The following is a 17801-nucleotide window of genomic DNA, read 5'->3' as shown; positions in this document are numbered from 1 at the left end:
ACTCAAGGATGATTAGCTAAACAAAACGTAAACGGGCAGGCCTCCCAGGACTTGGGCAAAGTGAATTGGGTCTTTGCTGAAATGCTGAATGCGGCCGGACTGGGGACGAGGATCATTGCAGAGACGGGCTCTCGGAGTCGCCCTGCTCTTCCACCGCTTTCGCCGCGACCGAGCAACTGTATTCCACTTGCCTTTCTTCCTTTTGCATTGTTCAATTTCCCAAACCGAAGCTCCGAATATCCTCAAGTCCATCCCCTTCCTTCCCTCCAACCCTTTTCTGAAATTCTTCTTCTCATCCACAAATCGCAGCGTCATCACCGCGAAACATCTGTTTCTCACGTCGCAGTGCTCCGTTCTTCCCGTTGACCCCGCCAGGCACCTACTTTAGGTACCTTAGCTTCTGCATAGTAGCGCCTTAGCTCCTGTCCTTCGGCACCTCATGCGCCACAGCCAAGCGACACTGCGCAGAAGCTGACTGACACAGCCACGCCTACGTCGTCACCAGCGACAATCAGGTTGCGAGAGCCCACACCTCATAAGGTTGGACGTCGAATACCCTCAACTTTCAAGCAGCGAAAACCCTCGTCGAAACTTCCAGCCTGCGATACCACCTTTTCTGCCCTTTATTGGCACGAATTTTGCAAATACCTAATCCGATACATCACCACCACAAAATCACCCCGCCATGAGCTTCCGGGGCTTCCAGAAAAGCGTCATTCGGGTACGTGTGTCCACTTAATGAGGGGTCCTCCCGTGCCTTCCGCATGGTGACGTGAAGACGGAACACAAAATTTGGCTGACTATTGATCTACTTTTCTCCACGACGAACAGGCGCCCCAGCAATTCAAGTCGCGCTTCAATATCGGCGAGCACACAAAGGATGCCGTCTACATCGATTCCGAGCGCAGATTTCAAGAGCTGGAGACCGAGACGAAGCGATTGCACGATGAGTCCAAGAAATACTTCGATGCCATCAACGGCATGCTCAGCCATCAGATCGAATTCAGCAAGGCTATGACCGAGATCTACAAGCCCATTTCCGGTCGCATGTCGGATCCCGACAGTTTGGAGGTTCGCGGCAACCCCGAGGGTATCCGTGCCTGCGAAGAGTACGAGGCTGTCGTCAAGGATTTGCAGGAGACTCTTGCGCCAGAGTTGGAGATGATAGAAAGTAGGGTTATTCGCCCAGCCAACGAACTCCTCGATGTCGTCAAGGTCATTCGCAAGTCGGCAGCGAAGCGCGAACACAAGAAGCTCGATTACGACCGACACAGACAAACCCTAAAGAAGCTGCAAGACAAGAAGGACCGGAATGCCAAGGACGAAAAGGCTTTGTGGAAAGCGGAGAACGACGTGGAGCAGGCGACTCAGGAGTTCAACTACTTCAATGATCTTCTCAAGGAGGAACTGCCGCGCCTGTTTGCGCTCGAGCAACAATTCATCCAGCCCCTCTTCCAGTCCTTCTACTACATGCAACTCAACATCTTCTACACGTTGCACGAGAAGATGCAACACTGCGACATCGGCTACTTCGACTTAACGCTTGACGTGCTTGAGGCATTCCACAAGAAGCGAGGTGATATTCAAGAGCAGGCGGAGAAGCTATCCATCGTGAAGTTCAAGACGACTGGTCAGAGACGTCCAGCAAAATACGGCGGCCGTCCCGCAATCGAGGGCAAGCCTCAACACCTGCTTACCGCTGGACCTTCTTCCTCTTCAGCTGCATCAACAACCTCAGCAGCGCCCACAAAGTACGGTGGTTACACCAAGCAAGGAGAAGTCGCCGACTCGAACCCGCCGCCTCCATACTCTCCTCCGCCCACGAACGGAACTTCTGGTGGAGGACTCGCCGCTATCGCTGCAGCAAAGTCAAAGCCTCCTCCGCCCAAGCCCAAGCCCAGCCGACTCAGCGGAGCGCCGGCGGCAGAGCACGTTACCGCCTTGTATGACTACGCTGCACAAGCTGAGGGCGACCTGAGCTTCAGGACTGGCGATGTCATCGAGATCATCAGCAGAACAAAAAACGAGAATGAATGGTGGCAAGGTAGATTGAACGGAAAGACTGGGCAGTTCCCAGGTGAGTTTTCGTCACCTGCCAGTACAAACTGAACAGAGACAAAGACTGACTTTATCTGTGCAGGGAACTATGTGAAGTTGAACTGAGTGGGACCGTTTGACTCCCAACCCACCAATAACGATCGACACCCGTGATCTTTACTCAAATACACTGTGCCGCAGAGGCACATTAATGAACAACTGCTAGGGCATCGAAAGGGAAGCGCGAAATACTTGCATTTGGGATCTTCGGCGTACGCAGAAGGGACTGCCCCATCATTTCGAGTCGGAAAACACTTGGGAGAGGAGTGAATGCAAAGGGAGAGAAAGTGAGGGAAACTTGGATGTAGGGGAAGGGAGGAGGGGTGTGAGACAGGCTGAGGAGAGACGTCGCTTTGCTTCTACCCTGGGAGAAGTGTCCATGTGACACGAGTCTGTTGGTCGCCTCACTTTTATTCCCCGAAGTTTTCGGTGTAGAGAGACCGGCGTCGGAGGCGGCGGCATAGCAAAGGAGGACCTTCTGATCCCATACCTACTACGCCCTTTTTTTTTAATGATTCTGCAATTGTTGTGTTGTCAAAAATCACAAGAAATTTCTTGATTCTGCAAGCATTCTCGGCGGGCTGTGACTACTGCGTGAGTCCACACGAGAGAGCTGTCCATTTGCTTTTTACTGGTTTGCATGGTTTCCAAATGTCTCGTATCAGAAGTATGGGGGCGGGGGACATCCGAAAATGAGGCTCTCTCCTCTTGGTATCTCACCCCCTTTTCTTTGAGTTTTGACAAACATGTTCGCCTGCGGCTCAGCCTGCCTATAGCTTCATGTGTGGTACCAGCCGTCGGCGGCGTGAACAGCAAATCTTTGATGACCGAACAGTTCATACATGGTCCAGGGCGCGCCCTTTTGTATTGTAAATTCAATGTGACAGGAGCTCCATCGGAATCGGCAAGATGCATAGACAGTACTGGGTATATATGCAGGTTATTGAGGTGTGGTAGAATTGTATCCACGTATGTATCTATAGGCCGCCGGCATGACCTCTTCTTCCCCAGGAGCCCAAGACCCATGGAAGCCCGTTGACCCCTGACTCCGAGGGTACCATTGCATCTTTGGCTGGGAGTTACGCCAGTCTCGGGCCTTGTGACATGCAGCTTGATTCTATCCACCCTGTATTCTAGTATGTCAAAGTGCAGATTCGACATGGGACGATGGGGTGAGGCCCTCTGGACGAGGTGAGCAGATCATCGACAGGTTCTGCTCCCAATCGGTCTGCTAGTAGTGACAACTCCGTCTCTGTATCGGAAATCGGCGGGGGAGAACTGGGAAGGTAGGCTAGCTGTCGCTTTCCCGTGGGTAAAGCTTTGAAGAGTAAGATCCCAGAAGGAATATCAGCTCCCATGGTAACATCGTCCAACGGGAGATCAGCTTCTACTCCAATCATACATGCCAAGGGTCGGGTTGTCGCCTGTCTCGCTGGTTAACTGACGAAACTCAAAGTAATAAATGTAAGATACGGAGTAATTAATGAAGATAGATTTCAGAACGGGGGTCGGGCTAGCTCGCTTATCCCCTTGGAAGAAACCGGGGTACTCCGTAGGCATCTCTACACTAGAGTCCCCATCGTGCGAACCACATCCGCCCTTCCTGAGCGGGGTGAGCAAGGGCTTTTAGAGCAGAAAACAAGGCAACCGACATCCGTTCCCCTGTCCAAACACAAAAGCAAAGAATCCAGGCGGACGCTACTGTGAAGCTCCAGCGGGCTGCCTGCAGTAACTAATGATAGAAGAGGGCGTAGGTGCAGTTGTCATCAGCCGAAGACCTGCGTCCCACATCTTTTCGCGTCTTTGAATGGAGCAAAATACAAAAGTCTGTATGTGATCGTCATCTTGGTAACCCTGTTGAAAAAGTACCAGCATGAGATCTTGCCGTTGAGGGATGCTAGTAAGACGTCTAGAACGTTTGAGAGAGCTGCCAGCGGCAGGCTCTCATCAGCAACACCGGCACGGGACCGAGTGATCCTTGCAAAACGCAAAGTTGAAACCAACAGGATTTCCAAGAGCATATATGGTTTGCAGATATGCGGCCGAGGCTCTTCTTATCCAGGATGGCGCGTCTGGCCTGCCGATGTCCGTCTGCACGTTGGCAGATGATTGTGACGGGTCAAGAATGGACCCCTCACTGAAGGAAGAGTTTCTCGAACCGGGAGCAGACACCGGAAGGGACTGCGGCGTAGGATAGGGCCCCGAATCTCTCGCATCGTCGCCTTCTGTCGTTTTTGGGGTGCAAGGTGGTCTTGTTGGGCCACCAGGCCACCGGGCGAGTCCGGTAAGCTTAATGGAAGGGTCAAAACAGATGAAGACCAAAGGCCGTCTGGTTTGAGATCCCCTTTGCCCACTGGCGTATACCAAAGAGCGCTCGTCCATTACCCCCGAGATGTTACCGAATGTACTCTGGCCTTTGGGGCAGAGTATGTTATCCAATGCGTCAAGGTGCACATTTCGTTGGCTCACGTCGACCTCTGGTGGCCACGATGAGATCTCGTTAGGCCCATGGGTCTGGTGGGAGACCTGAGCAGAATGGTCAGCTGGTGACTCCTTCGGAACCCGGCCGGTTCCGCTTTGGGGGAAACGAGAAATTGAACGTATTTGTGGTCGTTGCGTCATCGATTCGGTAGCAACAGGATCGTTTACCAAGTCGATGAATGATTCGCAAGACTGATTGTATGAACGTATAAAACACTGAGAAAGGGTTATAGTCGGCGATGTAGAGCCGTCATCACCCCTGTGAACAGAGGTTGTGTCCCCTTGCCTCTCCAGCGTGACTAACTTAGTAGCTGAGCAGCGCGGGATTGATATATATGCGGTTTGGTGTGTGTCAGCTTCGGTATCTCTATCACCAGGGTCAACAGGAGGGGCCGCAAAAATGAGCTCCTTTCGATAGGCGGTTCTCGCGCTGGAAGATTCGTTGACGAGCCATTCCCTTCGACATTCAGACACCATGATGTTTCCCGTGACTAAGTCTTTCGCGAGCTGCAATACACTCCATCGATCATCTATCGGTCCGTCTTTATGGTCTCGTCTCAGCATAGATTCTTTCGACGCCAACTGCATGTCTCGGGGTTGGGTACTGCCCACAGGTAACCGAAATCCGTAATAATACGATAGCGAATCCGTCTCGTATACTTCGAAACTGTTAAGGCTAGACAAGCCATAGAAATAGTCATCAATGATTTCGAAACAAACGGTAGCTCCGATGTCTGAACCAGCTAGGTCTTCGAGATCCAAGTGACCAGGTATCCACTGCTTGGTCCGAAGATCAAATCGTCGTAGAACCCATCGTTTGAAGCCATCATCCCCAGTCACCGAGTGAGTGCCGTAATAGAGATAGTCTTGGTTGTTACGCACAAATAGCTTGGAGGTTGACTCGAGACGTTGGGCTGTGAGAAGCATCCTCTTCTCCACGTTGATGATCAGGAGGCGACTCCGACCTTCGGTTTTAGGTGGGCTGTAAAGACAAGATAATACTCCATGGGCGAAGTGTATTGGGCGGAACTTGTACTTGTTGTTGGCCAGATCCACCCCCGAGACAGATTGCAGCAGCATTCGAGTATCGATGATGTCCTCTGAGTCCGATGAGGCATGCAAGTTGAGGAGACGGAGCACCTCGTAATTTTCCGTATAACAAAGCATGCCGTTGCAGTAGATGAAGTCAACTGCGTGAGCAATCAGAGCTGTGGTGTATGGCTTGGCAGTGGCGATAGCGTCTCGCAGTTTGACCAGTCGTCGCAAGCAACGAGCATATTGCTTAGAGGAGCAGGTAGCTAGGTAATCAGCTGAGTATGGCGCATGAGTCTAAGCCACTAAGTCAGCGCGGCCCAGTCTGGTAGCTGTTGTTGAGACGATGCTCACCTCTAATGCGGCCCGGCAAATGTCATTATTGTCCACGAGATACCTGAACTGCTTGCAAACGAGGCTCAAGTTGAATATGTCATGTAGATTTAAAGAATTTGCGATATAAGTCATAATCTCGATAGGCAGCCCTTGCATTCTCGCAAAGTCGACGGCTGCCATGAACCCGTCCCTCGACCATCCGGTTGGGAAGCTGAGATAGGATGAAGGATCAAGTGTTCAAAAGACCTTGGACACGCTGTGAAGGTTGTATGTAGCTCGAAGGAGGGGCGGCCGGGGTTCGGAACTTCCTTCGCAGGAAATCAGAAGTCACATGTACCTCAAGGCAATTGATTGACGAGGCGGCCGCTTTTCATGCAGGTCGGATCTGCCTTCAAGAGGGACGACCGCAGCCCTTTTTAAGATGAGCGGCGGAGCCTTGTGTACCATCATCCCAATACCGGATGGAGGTGGTAGAACTTGAGCCTCATCTACCTTACGTATAGCCTTCCGGATCCAGACCCCGGCCACGAGCCGCTGAGAAGGGAACACTGCCCCTTCATTTCCGACATTAATATCTCAAGTCAAACCATTCTCATTCCTGGGCCTGTACTGGGGCGACATCGGCCGCAGCCTGCGTCAGTGACCGGCGGGGTACCGGAAGGGCGTGTCTTTCAGATACTTCGGTCAGTAGTGCGACATTGCCTGCTTAAGACAAGGGCCATTCAACACTGTCTGATAATTTTGGAGGCATATAGACGGCTTAGCAAGCTGAAGTGGTTTCGAGCTCCCGGAAGAGGGGAACCAACGAGGTGTGGGATAAGGCTGTACAAGGGCACCCAAGTCTACTTGCCAGGCCGTTTGGCCAGCAATCAGAAATGGCAGAAATACTCCATCACTTGTCTCGCAGCCCGGCAGACCATGGAAGATGCGGCTCTGTTCCACCTGAGATGCGCTAATATGGAGTACGTGGGCACCGAAAAGAGGCACGTAGTAGCTTGTGTTCCCTTGAGGCACCCTGGTCCCTGCAAACAGCCAACCCCAAATGAAAGCCATCTGATTGGCCGAATATCAACTCGCCCCATGCGGAGCCTCACCTCATTCCGGATTTCCATGAAGGTGGCCTTCCTCTCCAGTTTGCACCCACCTTTCGGTCAAACTTCCTCTTCCTGATTACGGTGCCATGACTGTCCAAGCTGAGCGAGACGAGCTTGTTCCAACGGAGAGACTTCTCGACTACTACTAGTGCGGCTCTGCAACTCTGCGGCTCTAGGCCAACACACGGCCAAAATTGTACTCAATACTCCCTGGAAGCATCGTCACCATCGCACAAGGTGTCATCCTAGTGACCTGGGATCTAGCAGTCTCCGTCATCTGCGTACACCCCTCATGTGAAGTTAGTCCTCAGTACCATCAGCTTGTTCAATTCTTTAATGGAATGACTGACTACACTACGTTCCCATTGGCGTGCCTTGTTCATCATCCTTCGAAGATCATCCTCACGCCAAACAGTCCCACTAGGTCAGCTTCATCAGCATGGGAAGTTTCCAAACTAATCACAGTCTACGCCCGTCATTCGTAAGCATGTGCCGGAAGGAGCCCTGCTCATCGTCAAACTGTAGCCTCAGCTTGCTAAGTTCAGTCAACATAAGGCTAGCATGGCTTGGCCGATTCGATTCGAACATCAGTCGGGCTCATTAACTAGTGCAAGTGTGTCAGATGTGGTAGGCTACATCACGATCTGCTTCCTACAACGCCCGAGCCTCGAGGGCATCAACATAGCTGACTTACCAATAGCGGGCACAATCGTCGGACTACGGTCGGCTGGAACAAAGTATGTGTCAATGCCCTATTTGCCGGGCATCGTGACACCAATTGGCGTCGCCATGTGATGCCTCATTCCAGCGAGGTCTCGCATCGCAGAGTGGTAGCGCCAGCTCCTTCTACACTAGTCACGTTCCACTGTCGGGTATCTTGTGCTCTCCCTACCTTATAACAAATTTCAACGCAACAGAAGTGCAAAATCCAGCAAAAGCTTGAACGCCATGCGCGGCATGATTCCAGGTCTCTGTTGATGCCCAAAATTCGGGTGCTTAGTTGGGCTCAACCACGCTGGCCCCTCGATTCCATGACTGGAGGCTTAAAATGCGACGTGGTGGCTGGAAGTCTTTGAGCGTCTGTGCGGAAGACACGAGCTTCGCGGAATACCAATATATTTCGTTTTGAGGCCTTGCTGTCTTTCTTGTTGAATGTTATCCTTTTGGAGACTGAAAAAATGGAAGAGGGCTGCTAGCCCAAGCCTCATGCGTGCCTCTCTCTCTCTTTCTCTCTCTCAAATCATCTTGATCCTGAAGTCAGGTAGTTGGAACCCAAAGGAGTACATGTGTTAATGCAAATGTCACGTGTCACAACCTTGTAGGACAGTAAACGAAGAACGACTCTCTACAAAGGTAACAGCCCGTACGCAAGTATTCTACATCAAGTTACTCACGTCACCAGGAGAGGTTTTTGCCATGTGTAGCAATTTCCAATGAGAATTTCCTGACCAGCTGGTAGAGACATGGCCGGTGCTTCTCCGAATCTTCGACAGACCGGCAGCCTTATAGTTCGATGAGGTCGAAATGAACGGTGCCTCGGCCAATATCTTTAGCATTCTGTGTCCTACGTTACCCCCCTGCGCTTTCTGGGGCCGGAGATGTAGGTATTGCACGCCGGGAATTTGTCCGACGAACCCCGTTATCTGACTACCTTAGCGCTTACGACTTGACTTGTGTTTTGGTACTTTGGTGCCATTGCCTTGGTAGATATTCAGGCTTATTAGGGTATTATTGATCCTAGGTCCACTTCATGCATGATATGGTAAGCATCTTTAATTATGTCATATTCAGACAGCTCAATGGATCGTTTGCTTTGATACGTCAAACGGGAAGGACACACTTTGGCTCATGATCTCCCGCATCGTACTTATGACTGTTAGGCTTGACGAACTTATTTCAAGAGCCTTTCACAATTCTGCGGGCACGTAGATTTCCTTCCGTTCATTGTTATGTTCACTGCTGGTTGTATCGTAGTGAGAGACAGAGAACCCTTGTCCCAAAATGTTCAAAACACATTTGCCTCTTCTTCACTGTTCGATACGCTGCAATGGGAGAACTTTCTACTGTGCGGAATAACATTCCGCACGGGCATAAAAGCGGCAGCATGCCGAATAAGACTTAGCTGGGTAGGATCTTCCTTCCTGGTTCTCGACTTTCCTATTTCATGCTTTTGCCCTTTCCAACACACACGAATCAGCCCTACTTTTCTCCAGAAACCCGCCGACTATGAGTCTTACCGCAGAAGTCGACCTCTGGTCACCCTTCACGAGCGACACTCTGCTGGAGGTTCGCACCAGCGTGATGAAGAAGATGCGCGGATTAGAGGTCACGTCCGGAATTGACAAGGATTTGAGGCATGGCCCCATTCACGTATCGTACCTCGGACTCGATGCGGATGAGCATGATCCAACTTTCCATGGTGGACCGGATAAGGCGATACACGGTTGTGAGTACATTATGATGCTAGTTTAGGCGTTCTGCCATCATGACGCAGTTCTGAAAGTTTAGTCTAGATTGCTCCTCTCACTATTCTGGCTGGAAGGCAGAGCATCCAATTGCAGCGGAAAGATTCAGACCAGGAGCTTTTGGCGAAAACTTTGTCACCAGACATATGAATGAGCGCAACGTATGCATCGGCGATATTATCGCCGTTGGTGACGAAGTCGTGCTTCAAGTCAGTTTGCCACGACAACCATGTTACAAGCTCAACCACCGTTTTCAGTTAAAGAACTTCGCGCCTACAACTTTCAAGTCTAGTAGGACTGGTTGGTATTATCGTGTTCTGAAAGAGGGAACAGTCGAGGCTGGCGACGAAATTCGGCTCGTCGAACGCAAATGGCCCAAGTGGACCATTGAGAGGGTTCAGGAGTACTTGCACCGGAACCAGACTGATGCGGCTATGAATGAGGAACTTGCTTCAATTGAAGACATGGGCAAAGAAAGTCGTGGCGCATTTCAGCGACGAGTGGCCAAGGCGAAAGCTCAAGTCAAGAGGGAAAAGGGGGACAAGTGGAGAGGCTTCAAGATCATCGAGAAGACAAGACAAACCCCGAGAATCTCATCGTTTGTCCTCGAAGCCGTCAACCCGATCGAGAGCCCAGAATATCTCAACGAAGGGGCTCACGCAAAGCTCAAGCTGCCGAATGGTCTTCTTCGATCTTACTCTGTTGTCTCCGGGGACCGCAACAAGTTCGAGCTCGGCATTGCTCTCGAGGACAAGGGCCGTGGAGGATCCCTTTACCTCCACAACTCTATGGCTGTAGGCGATATCCTTCAGGTTGGACGAATGACAACCGACGTACAAGTCGCCAGTGCCTCAAGCAATCACGTTTTCATCGTGGGCGGTATCGGCATAACCGCCTTTTTGGTTCTCGCCGAAGCCTATCACGAAGTCCACTACAATTTCGAGATGCACTACGCAGTGCGCTCGGACGACGACATACCGTTTCGTTCCCGCTTGGATGCTCTTGGGAGCAGTGTTCGATTTTACGACCGCAGTAAAGGCGAGAGGATGGATATCGGCGAGATCATGGAGACGCTCAAGTGGAACAGCCACGTCTACGTTTGCGGACCTACGCGAATGACCGAGGCTGTAAGAATAGCCGCAGAGGAGTGTGGTCTGGACGAAGGCGACGTACATTACGAAGCCTTCTCTGCCGACACATCGGGAGACCCGTTCGAGGCAGAGGTTCTAAATCGAGACGGCAAGGTCTTAAAGGTTGGCGAGGACGAGACGCTGCTGGAAGTACTCAAGCGCGAGATCGGGGGCGATGTGGAGAGTAGCTGCGAAGTCGGTAACTGTGGAACTTGCAAAGTTGCACTTAAGAGCGGTCGAGTTGATCACCGAGGCACAGCTTTGTCTACTGACGACAAACTTGGGTCAATGCTGAGTTGCGTAAGTCGTGGCATTGGAAGGATAGCCATCGAGATTTGACATCAGTCTCAACCCGCTCTTTGCTAACTTAGATCTCTTCAAGATATTCGGCTTCACTTTCATATCACATCAAATGTGGTTCCAAAAATGAAAGCGTTAATGCTAGTATGTGCTGTGCCATTTTGCTTCATTCAATTACCTCGGAAGTGAAATAGGAAGAGTGAATAGGAAAGACTTCAACTTCCCATCCAAGCTACTCAGCCGGAGAGAGATCTGCTCACCGAGCCCGGTGTAAATCGCCTTCACCTTAGATAAGGATGGTGGGGTGTAGGACACGAGCCACCCTATTGAATCCGGCCAATTATGGTGGCTACTGATAACAATCAAAGACCCACCTTGACTTTTTTCTCAGGCCGGCTTCGATGTGACAAGAATTCTGGCTGCTCAATCTTCCTTCCCATAGGACGACAACATTCCTCCGCGTTGAGCCGATTTCACGCCAATATGTCAACCGCCGAGTCCCAAGGGGATGGCTTTGTTCTCTTGCCAGTGAAGCTCCCAGCACTTCCCTCGTGCCCCATCACCGCTCTTCACGAGATCCGCGTTCGACGAAACGCGCCCAGGATCCCGACCGAGATCGACGATCGAAGTCTCTTTCTAAAGAACGTTCCCGTGGACAGCACCGAAGCTCATTTCCGCCAAGTTTTCTCCGCTCTAGTCGGTCCAGGTCGCTTCGAAAGCATTGCATTCGAGGATGATCGGAAGAGTGCCGCAGCTGTCGACCCAGTCAACGCTACGAAGATTATGGGTCTAGGCAAGAAGCGCAAGCGCGGCGAACAGGAAGCAGAGGAGAGAGCCCGGGAGGAAGAAATCGCACGACTGCCCGAGACTTGGACGAGGAGATTACGGAAAAGCGGCAGCAGCGCCATTGCTCTCTTCGCCGATGAAAAGAGCGTCGAGCTCGTGCTCAAGGCCATCAAGAAGGCCAACAAGACGACAAAATTTCCCGTCTGGGGACAGGGTGTTTCCGAGGATGAGCCCGAGCTTGGATCCGAATGGGTATCTGCACACATTCAGCTTTCGCGCTGTGACAAGGCGGCAACGCAGAAGTCGGTCCACGCCTTCTTCAACGTTTTCAACCGCAAGGAGAAGGAAGCGGCGGAGATGGCCAAGAGGTTGCGCAACGAGCCAGACGAGGATGGCTTCGTTACAGTTGTCCGCGGTGGACGTGTTGCTCCGGCCAACAAGAACGAGGCCGAAGAAGCCCGACAGAAGATGATCGACAGGGCCTCGAAGAAGAAGGACGAGACTACGGACTTCTACCGCTTCCAACTGCGCGAGCGTCGCAAGGCGGAACAAGCCGCTATGCTGAAGAGATTCGACGAGGACAAGAAGAAGGTCGATGCCATGAAGGAGAAACGTGGCAAGTTCAGGCCGGAAACGTGAATCTATAGAGAAAGGTTCCAACACATCAAACAAGATACCCATGTAAACAACATCACCTTCAGTGTAAGTGGTCTCTCTTCTTTCTCAGTGTACCCTCCCCTTTACATGATGACGCACGCGGGGCCAGCGAAGCACCTGGAAGCGAAGGGCTTGTCCCAGAGTCAGTGGTGCAGTGCCGATAAACACCGCGTTATATATATCTTCTCAACTTTGTCTGACATTCTGCTTGGGGTTTCTTCTTTTTCCATCAATAACTCTTGGGAAAACCAAATACTTACGCAATGCTAGACTACCAGAATTACAGAGCAGAGAGACAGGCTCCTACGGCAGCAAAAGACCCGGTGTGCTAGGCACAGAACCACGTTCGCGGAAACAGGATGTTTTCCGCCGAAGAGGCTTGCCGTACACCTCCACGCCCTCTTGCCCGGGAGTGAGCGAGGTTGAGTGGGTGGAACGAGGAAACCTGTGCCGGGTCGAGTCGCAAAACAGAACCGCCAGATAATCACGGACTAGTCTGATTTTCGCGACCGCCACGCCGCTCAGCGTGCTCGGTAGAACAAATACAAAGCCACGTGTGTGGCAAGTCGATGTTTCCCAGTCATGGCCTTGTTTTCCCAACACAATTCTCGCAATTCTGGATCGAGCAACACGGTGTTTCCAGGTTCCGGACCAGTGGATGCCTATAGTTTAATCAAACGCTTCTCTGACCAGCGCGTGGCGTCAATGTTCTCTTCGACACTACTCCATTTCAGGTGTTGATTGCATTTTACTTGCTGCCCCTATGACCCTCTACTTTTCCCCTCCTCCACTTGGTTCCGGTTCTGCCACGATAATTTAGCGCTAGAGCCGGGGTATCATACTTCCCAACTGGTTCTAGTGGAAGAGTACTCGATGCGCCAGTGCTGGGCTACCACATAGCTGGTTCTCACGATTCGCGACGAACGGGTGAACTGGAAGAGAAAATTTATTTCTTCGGGGGTCACCTTAGTTCCACGGTTCGAATATGTTCATCGTCCACCGCTTTCTCACAACTGCTCTCCGGTGACTTACAAAAGATCCATTTCATGCATATCTGCCTACTCTGTGCCGCATGTCGACGTCTAATTCATGGAAAGATCCTGGCACGATGCGGGTTTACGGCTATCGTCGCCGAATTCACCTCACCAACAAGGGCTCAAATGATGCTTACTGCCTCGGCGTCTGTATCCGATTCGGCATAGGTCAAAGTAGGAAGGAAAGCCCCGCAACACCCACGAATTCATCATGGGGTCACTCTGAGCCCTTTTCCCATGATGTTTATGTCTCCCATATCCTCACTCCTAAGCGCTGAGACCCTGCCAAGCATTGTCATACCCTCGCACCGATGCTTATCGTCCTCAGCTACATCCGAGAATAGCATCGTAGTTGAGGATGGCATTTCCATCTTCGCCTGAAGTCTCTAGCGTGGGGAACAGAATCCTGCCGCTCGTCACACGGACTTTGACGCGATGGGCCGCGATTGCTAACTAAAGGATTCGTGACATGCGAGAATTGTGTGAGATTGAGCAAACGACTCAGGGCCTGGTAGGTAGCTGCGGGCTCATACCGCGCCGCAGTCTACTCTTATGAGCATAATGCACGGTACTTTGGGAATTTGAGGAATCCTTGTTTTCCCTCAGGATCTTGTGTGTGCGTACCTGCAGCTTATTCCCACCCACATCGTGTGCAAACCGAAAGAACGGCTGCACCAAGTCGAGGGGAGCCGGGGACAGCCTAATTAGCCGCAAAAGCCACCAAGTCCAGCCGCACCTCGCTCCTCCAGGTAGCAATAGTCGCCAGCCAACGTCTCCTTTGAGTTAGTCCATCGGCCGAAATAAGTCGAGAGACTAACACCATAGCCGCATCGCTCGACGCCCCCGTGGCACCCATCGTGGGATCCCCCCAATCACTGTCAATCTTTGCCATTTCTGTAATTTCCTGTGCCCCTTTACCGCACCTGATTCGGCGTAGTCAAGGTAGACTCTCCGGCTGGTGCCCGGACCTCACGATGCTTGGCTCCGGCAGCCATCATGGGAGTCGCGCATACGAAGACGACTTCCTTTACAAACCTCCTTACCCTTCCGGGACACACAGACTGTAATGGCGAATAGTCCAGCACGACCAGACAGGCCACCTTAGACTCTGTTCAGCGGGCCCTAAAGGAGGATATTTCCAAGATGAGAAACTCGCTTAGCCCTTCAAGGACGTCTAGCCCGCGATGCCGCTGTGCCTCTGGCCGTGTAAGTGACCTGCGTACCAGCGGCACGGGACAGATGCTCAAGCATTCAATCGGATGGCAGGACATCTTAAGCGGCACCTCGTCCGCCTAGAATGGGCTCCGTCCCGTTTACCTCACGCACCACATCCGCCAACAGCCGTGTCGTCCAGCAACTCCGAGAGCTCTCTTGCTCGTCCAACGACGTATCTCACGTCAAGCCACTCGTTATTCTCTATACAGCCTAACCAAGTCTCTCTTTGGATAATCATAATACAGCCATAATGGCACCTTCACTCTTTACCCTAGGCACGGCTGCCCTGGTCTTGGCTGGTGACGCTATCGCCAAGCAGTTCGTCCTCGATGACACATACGACTCCACGAACTTCTTCGATAAGTTTGACTTTTTCGAGAGCAAGTACGGCACGGGAGATTATAATGACGTCGATCTCACTTCGGGCTACATCAACTACCGCACCCGTGTCGACGCCCAAAAGTTGGGCCTCATCAGCAACGCCGACGGCGAGGTCTACGTGGGCCCTGATGCCCACAACGTCACCGAGTTCCCCGGTGTTGGTCGTTCAAGTGTGAGACTCGAGAGCAAGGCAATCTACAACAAGTCTCTTATGGTCGCCCGCTTTTCTCATCTTCCTAAGCCTGTCTGCGGTGCCTGGCCTGCTTTGTAAGTTCGCTGTCCATGAGTGAACATCCAATTCTCCCTATACTAACATCATTGAAGCTGGTCATACGGTTCTCCGTGGCCTAAAAAAGGCGAACTTGACTTCTTCGAGGGCTGGAACAACGCGGTAAGGATATAGCATGCATGTTTGCAACCTAATAGCTTTGCTAAACAACTACGATAGGCTGCCAATAAGCCTGCTGCCCACACCTACCTCACATCCGAACAGGGCCAGTGTGTCATCAGTGAGACCGGGCAGACGGCCAAGGTCAACACACCCAACTGTGATCAACAGGCTCCTGGCCAGTACACCAACGAGGGTTGTACGACTACATCCACCTCTGCTGACCCTTGGGGCTCGTCCGATGGTGGTATCTGTAAGTGAAGCAAGCAGATCAGTCTTGGGGATGGCCTCAACTAATCCTTCGAAATAGATGCTGTTGAGTGGACACACGACTACATCAAGTTTTTTGGTAAGGAGCTTTCGAAACCTTCGTTTGCAACGTGAATATACACACAACAGATAGCTGACACGACATCCAGCTTGGACTCATTCCGCAGCTCCCAAGAACATTGGCTCCGACTCGCCTGATACCTCCTCTTGGGGAACTCCCTCCATGCTCATCGCCAATGACAAGTGTAATATCAACAGCCACTTTGCCGACCAGAGACTCGTTCTGAACATTGACTTCTGCGGTGTTCTCGCCGGCAATGAGTACATCTGGAAGGATCAGTGCGCCGCGTCCACTGGTCACTCTGTCTGCTCGTCGTATGTCGCGGCGAACCCCAGCGCCTACAAAGACACCTACTTCAAGATCAAAGATATTCGTGTCTTCAAGGAGGGCAGCAAGGCAGTGACGAGTTCCGCATCCTCTTCGTCTACCTCTACCTCGACTTCCATCTCAACCTCCACCACGACATCTGCCACAACGTCGTCTGCTTCGACATCATCCGCCTCGACATCATCCGCCTCGACCTCTTCCGCCTTGACCTCTTCGACATCGTCTGCGGTCACGTCGACTACGATCTCCTCGTCGGCATCTGCTTCCGCCTCAACCTCAACGGGCGCCTCCATCACTGCTTCTGCTAGCGGCTCGGTCACGGCAAAGGACACATCTATCAGCAACTCTGACTCCAAGACCGCCTCTGTTTCAGGCACCGCCTCTGCTTCAGGCACCGCCTCTGCTTCAGGCACCGCCTCTGCTTCAGGCACCGCCTCTGCCTCTGGCACCGCATCTGCCTCTGGAACTGCCTCTGCTTCAGGCACCGCCTCTGCTTCAGGCACCGTATCTGCCTCTGGAACTGCCTCTTCTTCTGGAACTACCTCTGGCTACGGCTCCAAGTCTGCCTCCGCCTTCAGCCCGATTACCACAAGTGCCACTGGCACCAAGTCAGTCACCGCCAGCGCGTCCGGTTCCATCTCCATCAAGTCCAACAGCAAGTCCGAAGAGGATGTCTGCACCGAGAGCGACGCCATCAGCACCAAGACTGGTGTCACCAGCAAACAGACCCAGGCGGCTCCTACGACCACTCCTCCCGTCGAGCTCACGACTTCGACAGTTTACACCACTAAGGTGTCCACAATCACCGCGTGCCCGTCCACCGTCACCGACTGCCCAGCCCGCCTCGGCAAGGTCACGACGCAGATCATCGCTTTGTACACCACAGTCTGCCCCGTCTCGTCTATCCCTGCTCCCAAGCCCACCGAGCCGGTCAAGGGCAACGACAAGCCCAACGACAAGCCCAACCCTGGTCCTGGTCCTGCCCCTGGCGTCTCGACCACCACCTTCACCACCATCTACACCATCACCAAGTGCCCACCCTCTGTCACAAACTGCCCCGTCGGTAGCGTCACCACCAAGATCGTCACGACATCGGTTCCCTCCGCCGGCACCTCCGTGCCCATCGTGACAAAGGTCGTCCCTACGGCCCCCTTGGGCCCTAACTCCGCCCCCAGCCTGACCAAGACTCTCTCCTCAGTCTCCCCATCTGGCGTCCCTCCCAAGCCCAGCGCCCCCGGTGGTAACAATTACGGCTCTGGCAACGGCAACGGTACTATCCCCAAGCCGCCTCCCGGCTTCAACGCCACCGTCCCGGTGACCAAGCTTACCACCCTCACTGCCTCCAAGCCCGCGGGGACGGCCCCCGGTGCATCAACAGCCAGCTACTCTAGCGCCAGCTACCCGACCAAACCGGCCGTCGTCGTCAACGCGGCCGTCCAGGCGGGCGCCAGCTTCCTGCTGATAGCCATCGGTGCCATCGCCGCTTTGGCTCTGTAAATGACTGCAAAGCTTTAGTTCCTTTCGATGATGTTGATGGTTGTAGATGTTAGAACAATGTTTAATGTATATTGAGATGCATGTATGTTGGTATAAGGAGATCGATCACAGTCATTCTCTTTCCTTTTATTAATCCTGGCACATGATAACTACATCAATTTAGACTTAAAAACGTATAGAAACCAGCTAGCTGCCCGCTGTTTTGTAACTCTCTATTCTTTATTCAAAGGCATTGATGGAGCTTCATGAA

General features: G+C 52.3%; 6 protein-coding genes across 6 annotated transcripts; 4 read left to right on the top strand and 2 right to left on the bottom strand.

Annotated features, from left to right (window-relative positions):
- The first annotated feature begins 537 nt into the window (after positions 1 to 537).
- BDZ83DRAFT_292421 (BAR domain-containing protein) lies at positions 538 to 2397 on the top strand. Its single transcript, XM_060502197.1, has 3 exons — positions 538 to 721; positions 832 to 2077; positions 2141 to 2397. Exons 1-3 carry the CDS (start codon positions 686 to 688, stop codon positions 2161 to 2163), a joined length of 1305 nt encoding a protein of 434 aa, XP_060371054.1. The 5' UTR covers positions 538 to 685; the 3' UTR covers positions 2164 to 2397.
- On the bottom strand, positions 2340 to 3446 carry BDZ83DRAFT_292478 (uncharacterized protein). Its single transcript, XM_060502198.1, has 2 exons — positions 2414 to 3446; positions 2340 to 2351 (listed from the first exon to the last, which is right to left on the bottom strand). The coding sequence occupies exon 1, from the start codon at positions 3256 to 3258 to the stop codon at positions 2632 to 2634; it is 627 nt and encodes a 208-aa protein (XP_060371053.1). The 5' UTR covers positions 3259 to 3446; the 3' UTR covers positions 2340 to 2351; positions 2414 to 2631.
- Positions 3447 to 5044: 1598 nt separating this feature from the next.
- On the bottom strand, positions 5045 to 7807 carry BDZ83DRAFT_715293 (F-box domain-containing protein; the record flags this gene model as incomplete). Its single annotated transcript, XM_060511732.1, has 4 exons — positions 5045 to 5085; positions 5184 to 5907; positions 5965 to 6095; positions 7801 to 7807. The coding sequence occupies 4 exons, from the start codon at positions 7805 to 7807 to the stop codon at positions 5045 to 5047; spliced, it is 903 nt and encodes a 300-aa protein (XP_060371052.1).
- Positions 7808 to 9266: 1459 nt separating this feature from the next.
- BDZ83DRAFT_565389 (MOSC domain-containing protein) lies at positions 9267 to 10974 on the top strand (the record flags this gene model as incomplete). Its single annotated transcript, XM_060503750.1, has 2 exons — positions 9267 to 9486; positions 9554 to 10974. 2 exons carry the CDS (start codon positions 9267 to 9269, stop codon positions 10972 to 10974), a joined length of 1641 nt encoding a protein of 546 aa, XP_060371051.1.
- Positions 10975 to 11418: 444 nt separating this feature from the next.
- On the top strand, positions 11419 to 12360 carry BDZ83DRAFT_565552 (meiotic recombination protein DMC1; the record flags this gene model as incomplete). Its single annotated transcript, XM_060503769.1, has 1 exon — positions 11419 to 12360. The coding sequence occupies one exon, from the start codon at positions 11419 to 11421 to the stop codon at positions 12358 to 12360; it is 942 nt and encodes a 313-aa protein (XP_060371050.1).
- Positions 12361 to 14877: 2517 nt separating this feature from the next.
- Positions 14878 to 17551, top strand: BDZ83DRAFT_715290 (uncharacterized protein; the record flags this gene model as incomplete). Its single annotated transcript, XM_060511731.1, has 5 exons — positions 14878 to 15275; positions 15333 to 15399; positions 15457 to 15649; positions 15707 to 15745; positions 15816 to 17551. 5 exons carry the CDS (start codon positions 14878 to 14880, stop codon positions 17549 to 17551), a joined length of 2433 nt encoding a protein of 810 aa, XP_060371049.1.
- Between the last annotated feature and the right edge of the window lie 250 nt (positions 17552 to 17801).

The sequence above is a fragment of the Colletotrichum acutatum genome (genome assembly GCF_030867785.1).
Source record: "Colletotrichum acutatum strain CBS 112980 chromosome Unknown BDZ83scaffold_4, whole genome shotgun sequence".
Classification (NCBI taxonomy): domain Eukaryota; kingdom Fungi; phylum Ascomycota; class Sordariomycetes; order Glomerellales; family Glomerellaceae; genus Colletotrichum; species Colletotrichum acutatum.
The sequence above is the reverse complement of the archived record's forward strand: the minus strand, read 5'-3'. Positions and strand labels throughout refer to the sequence as shown.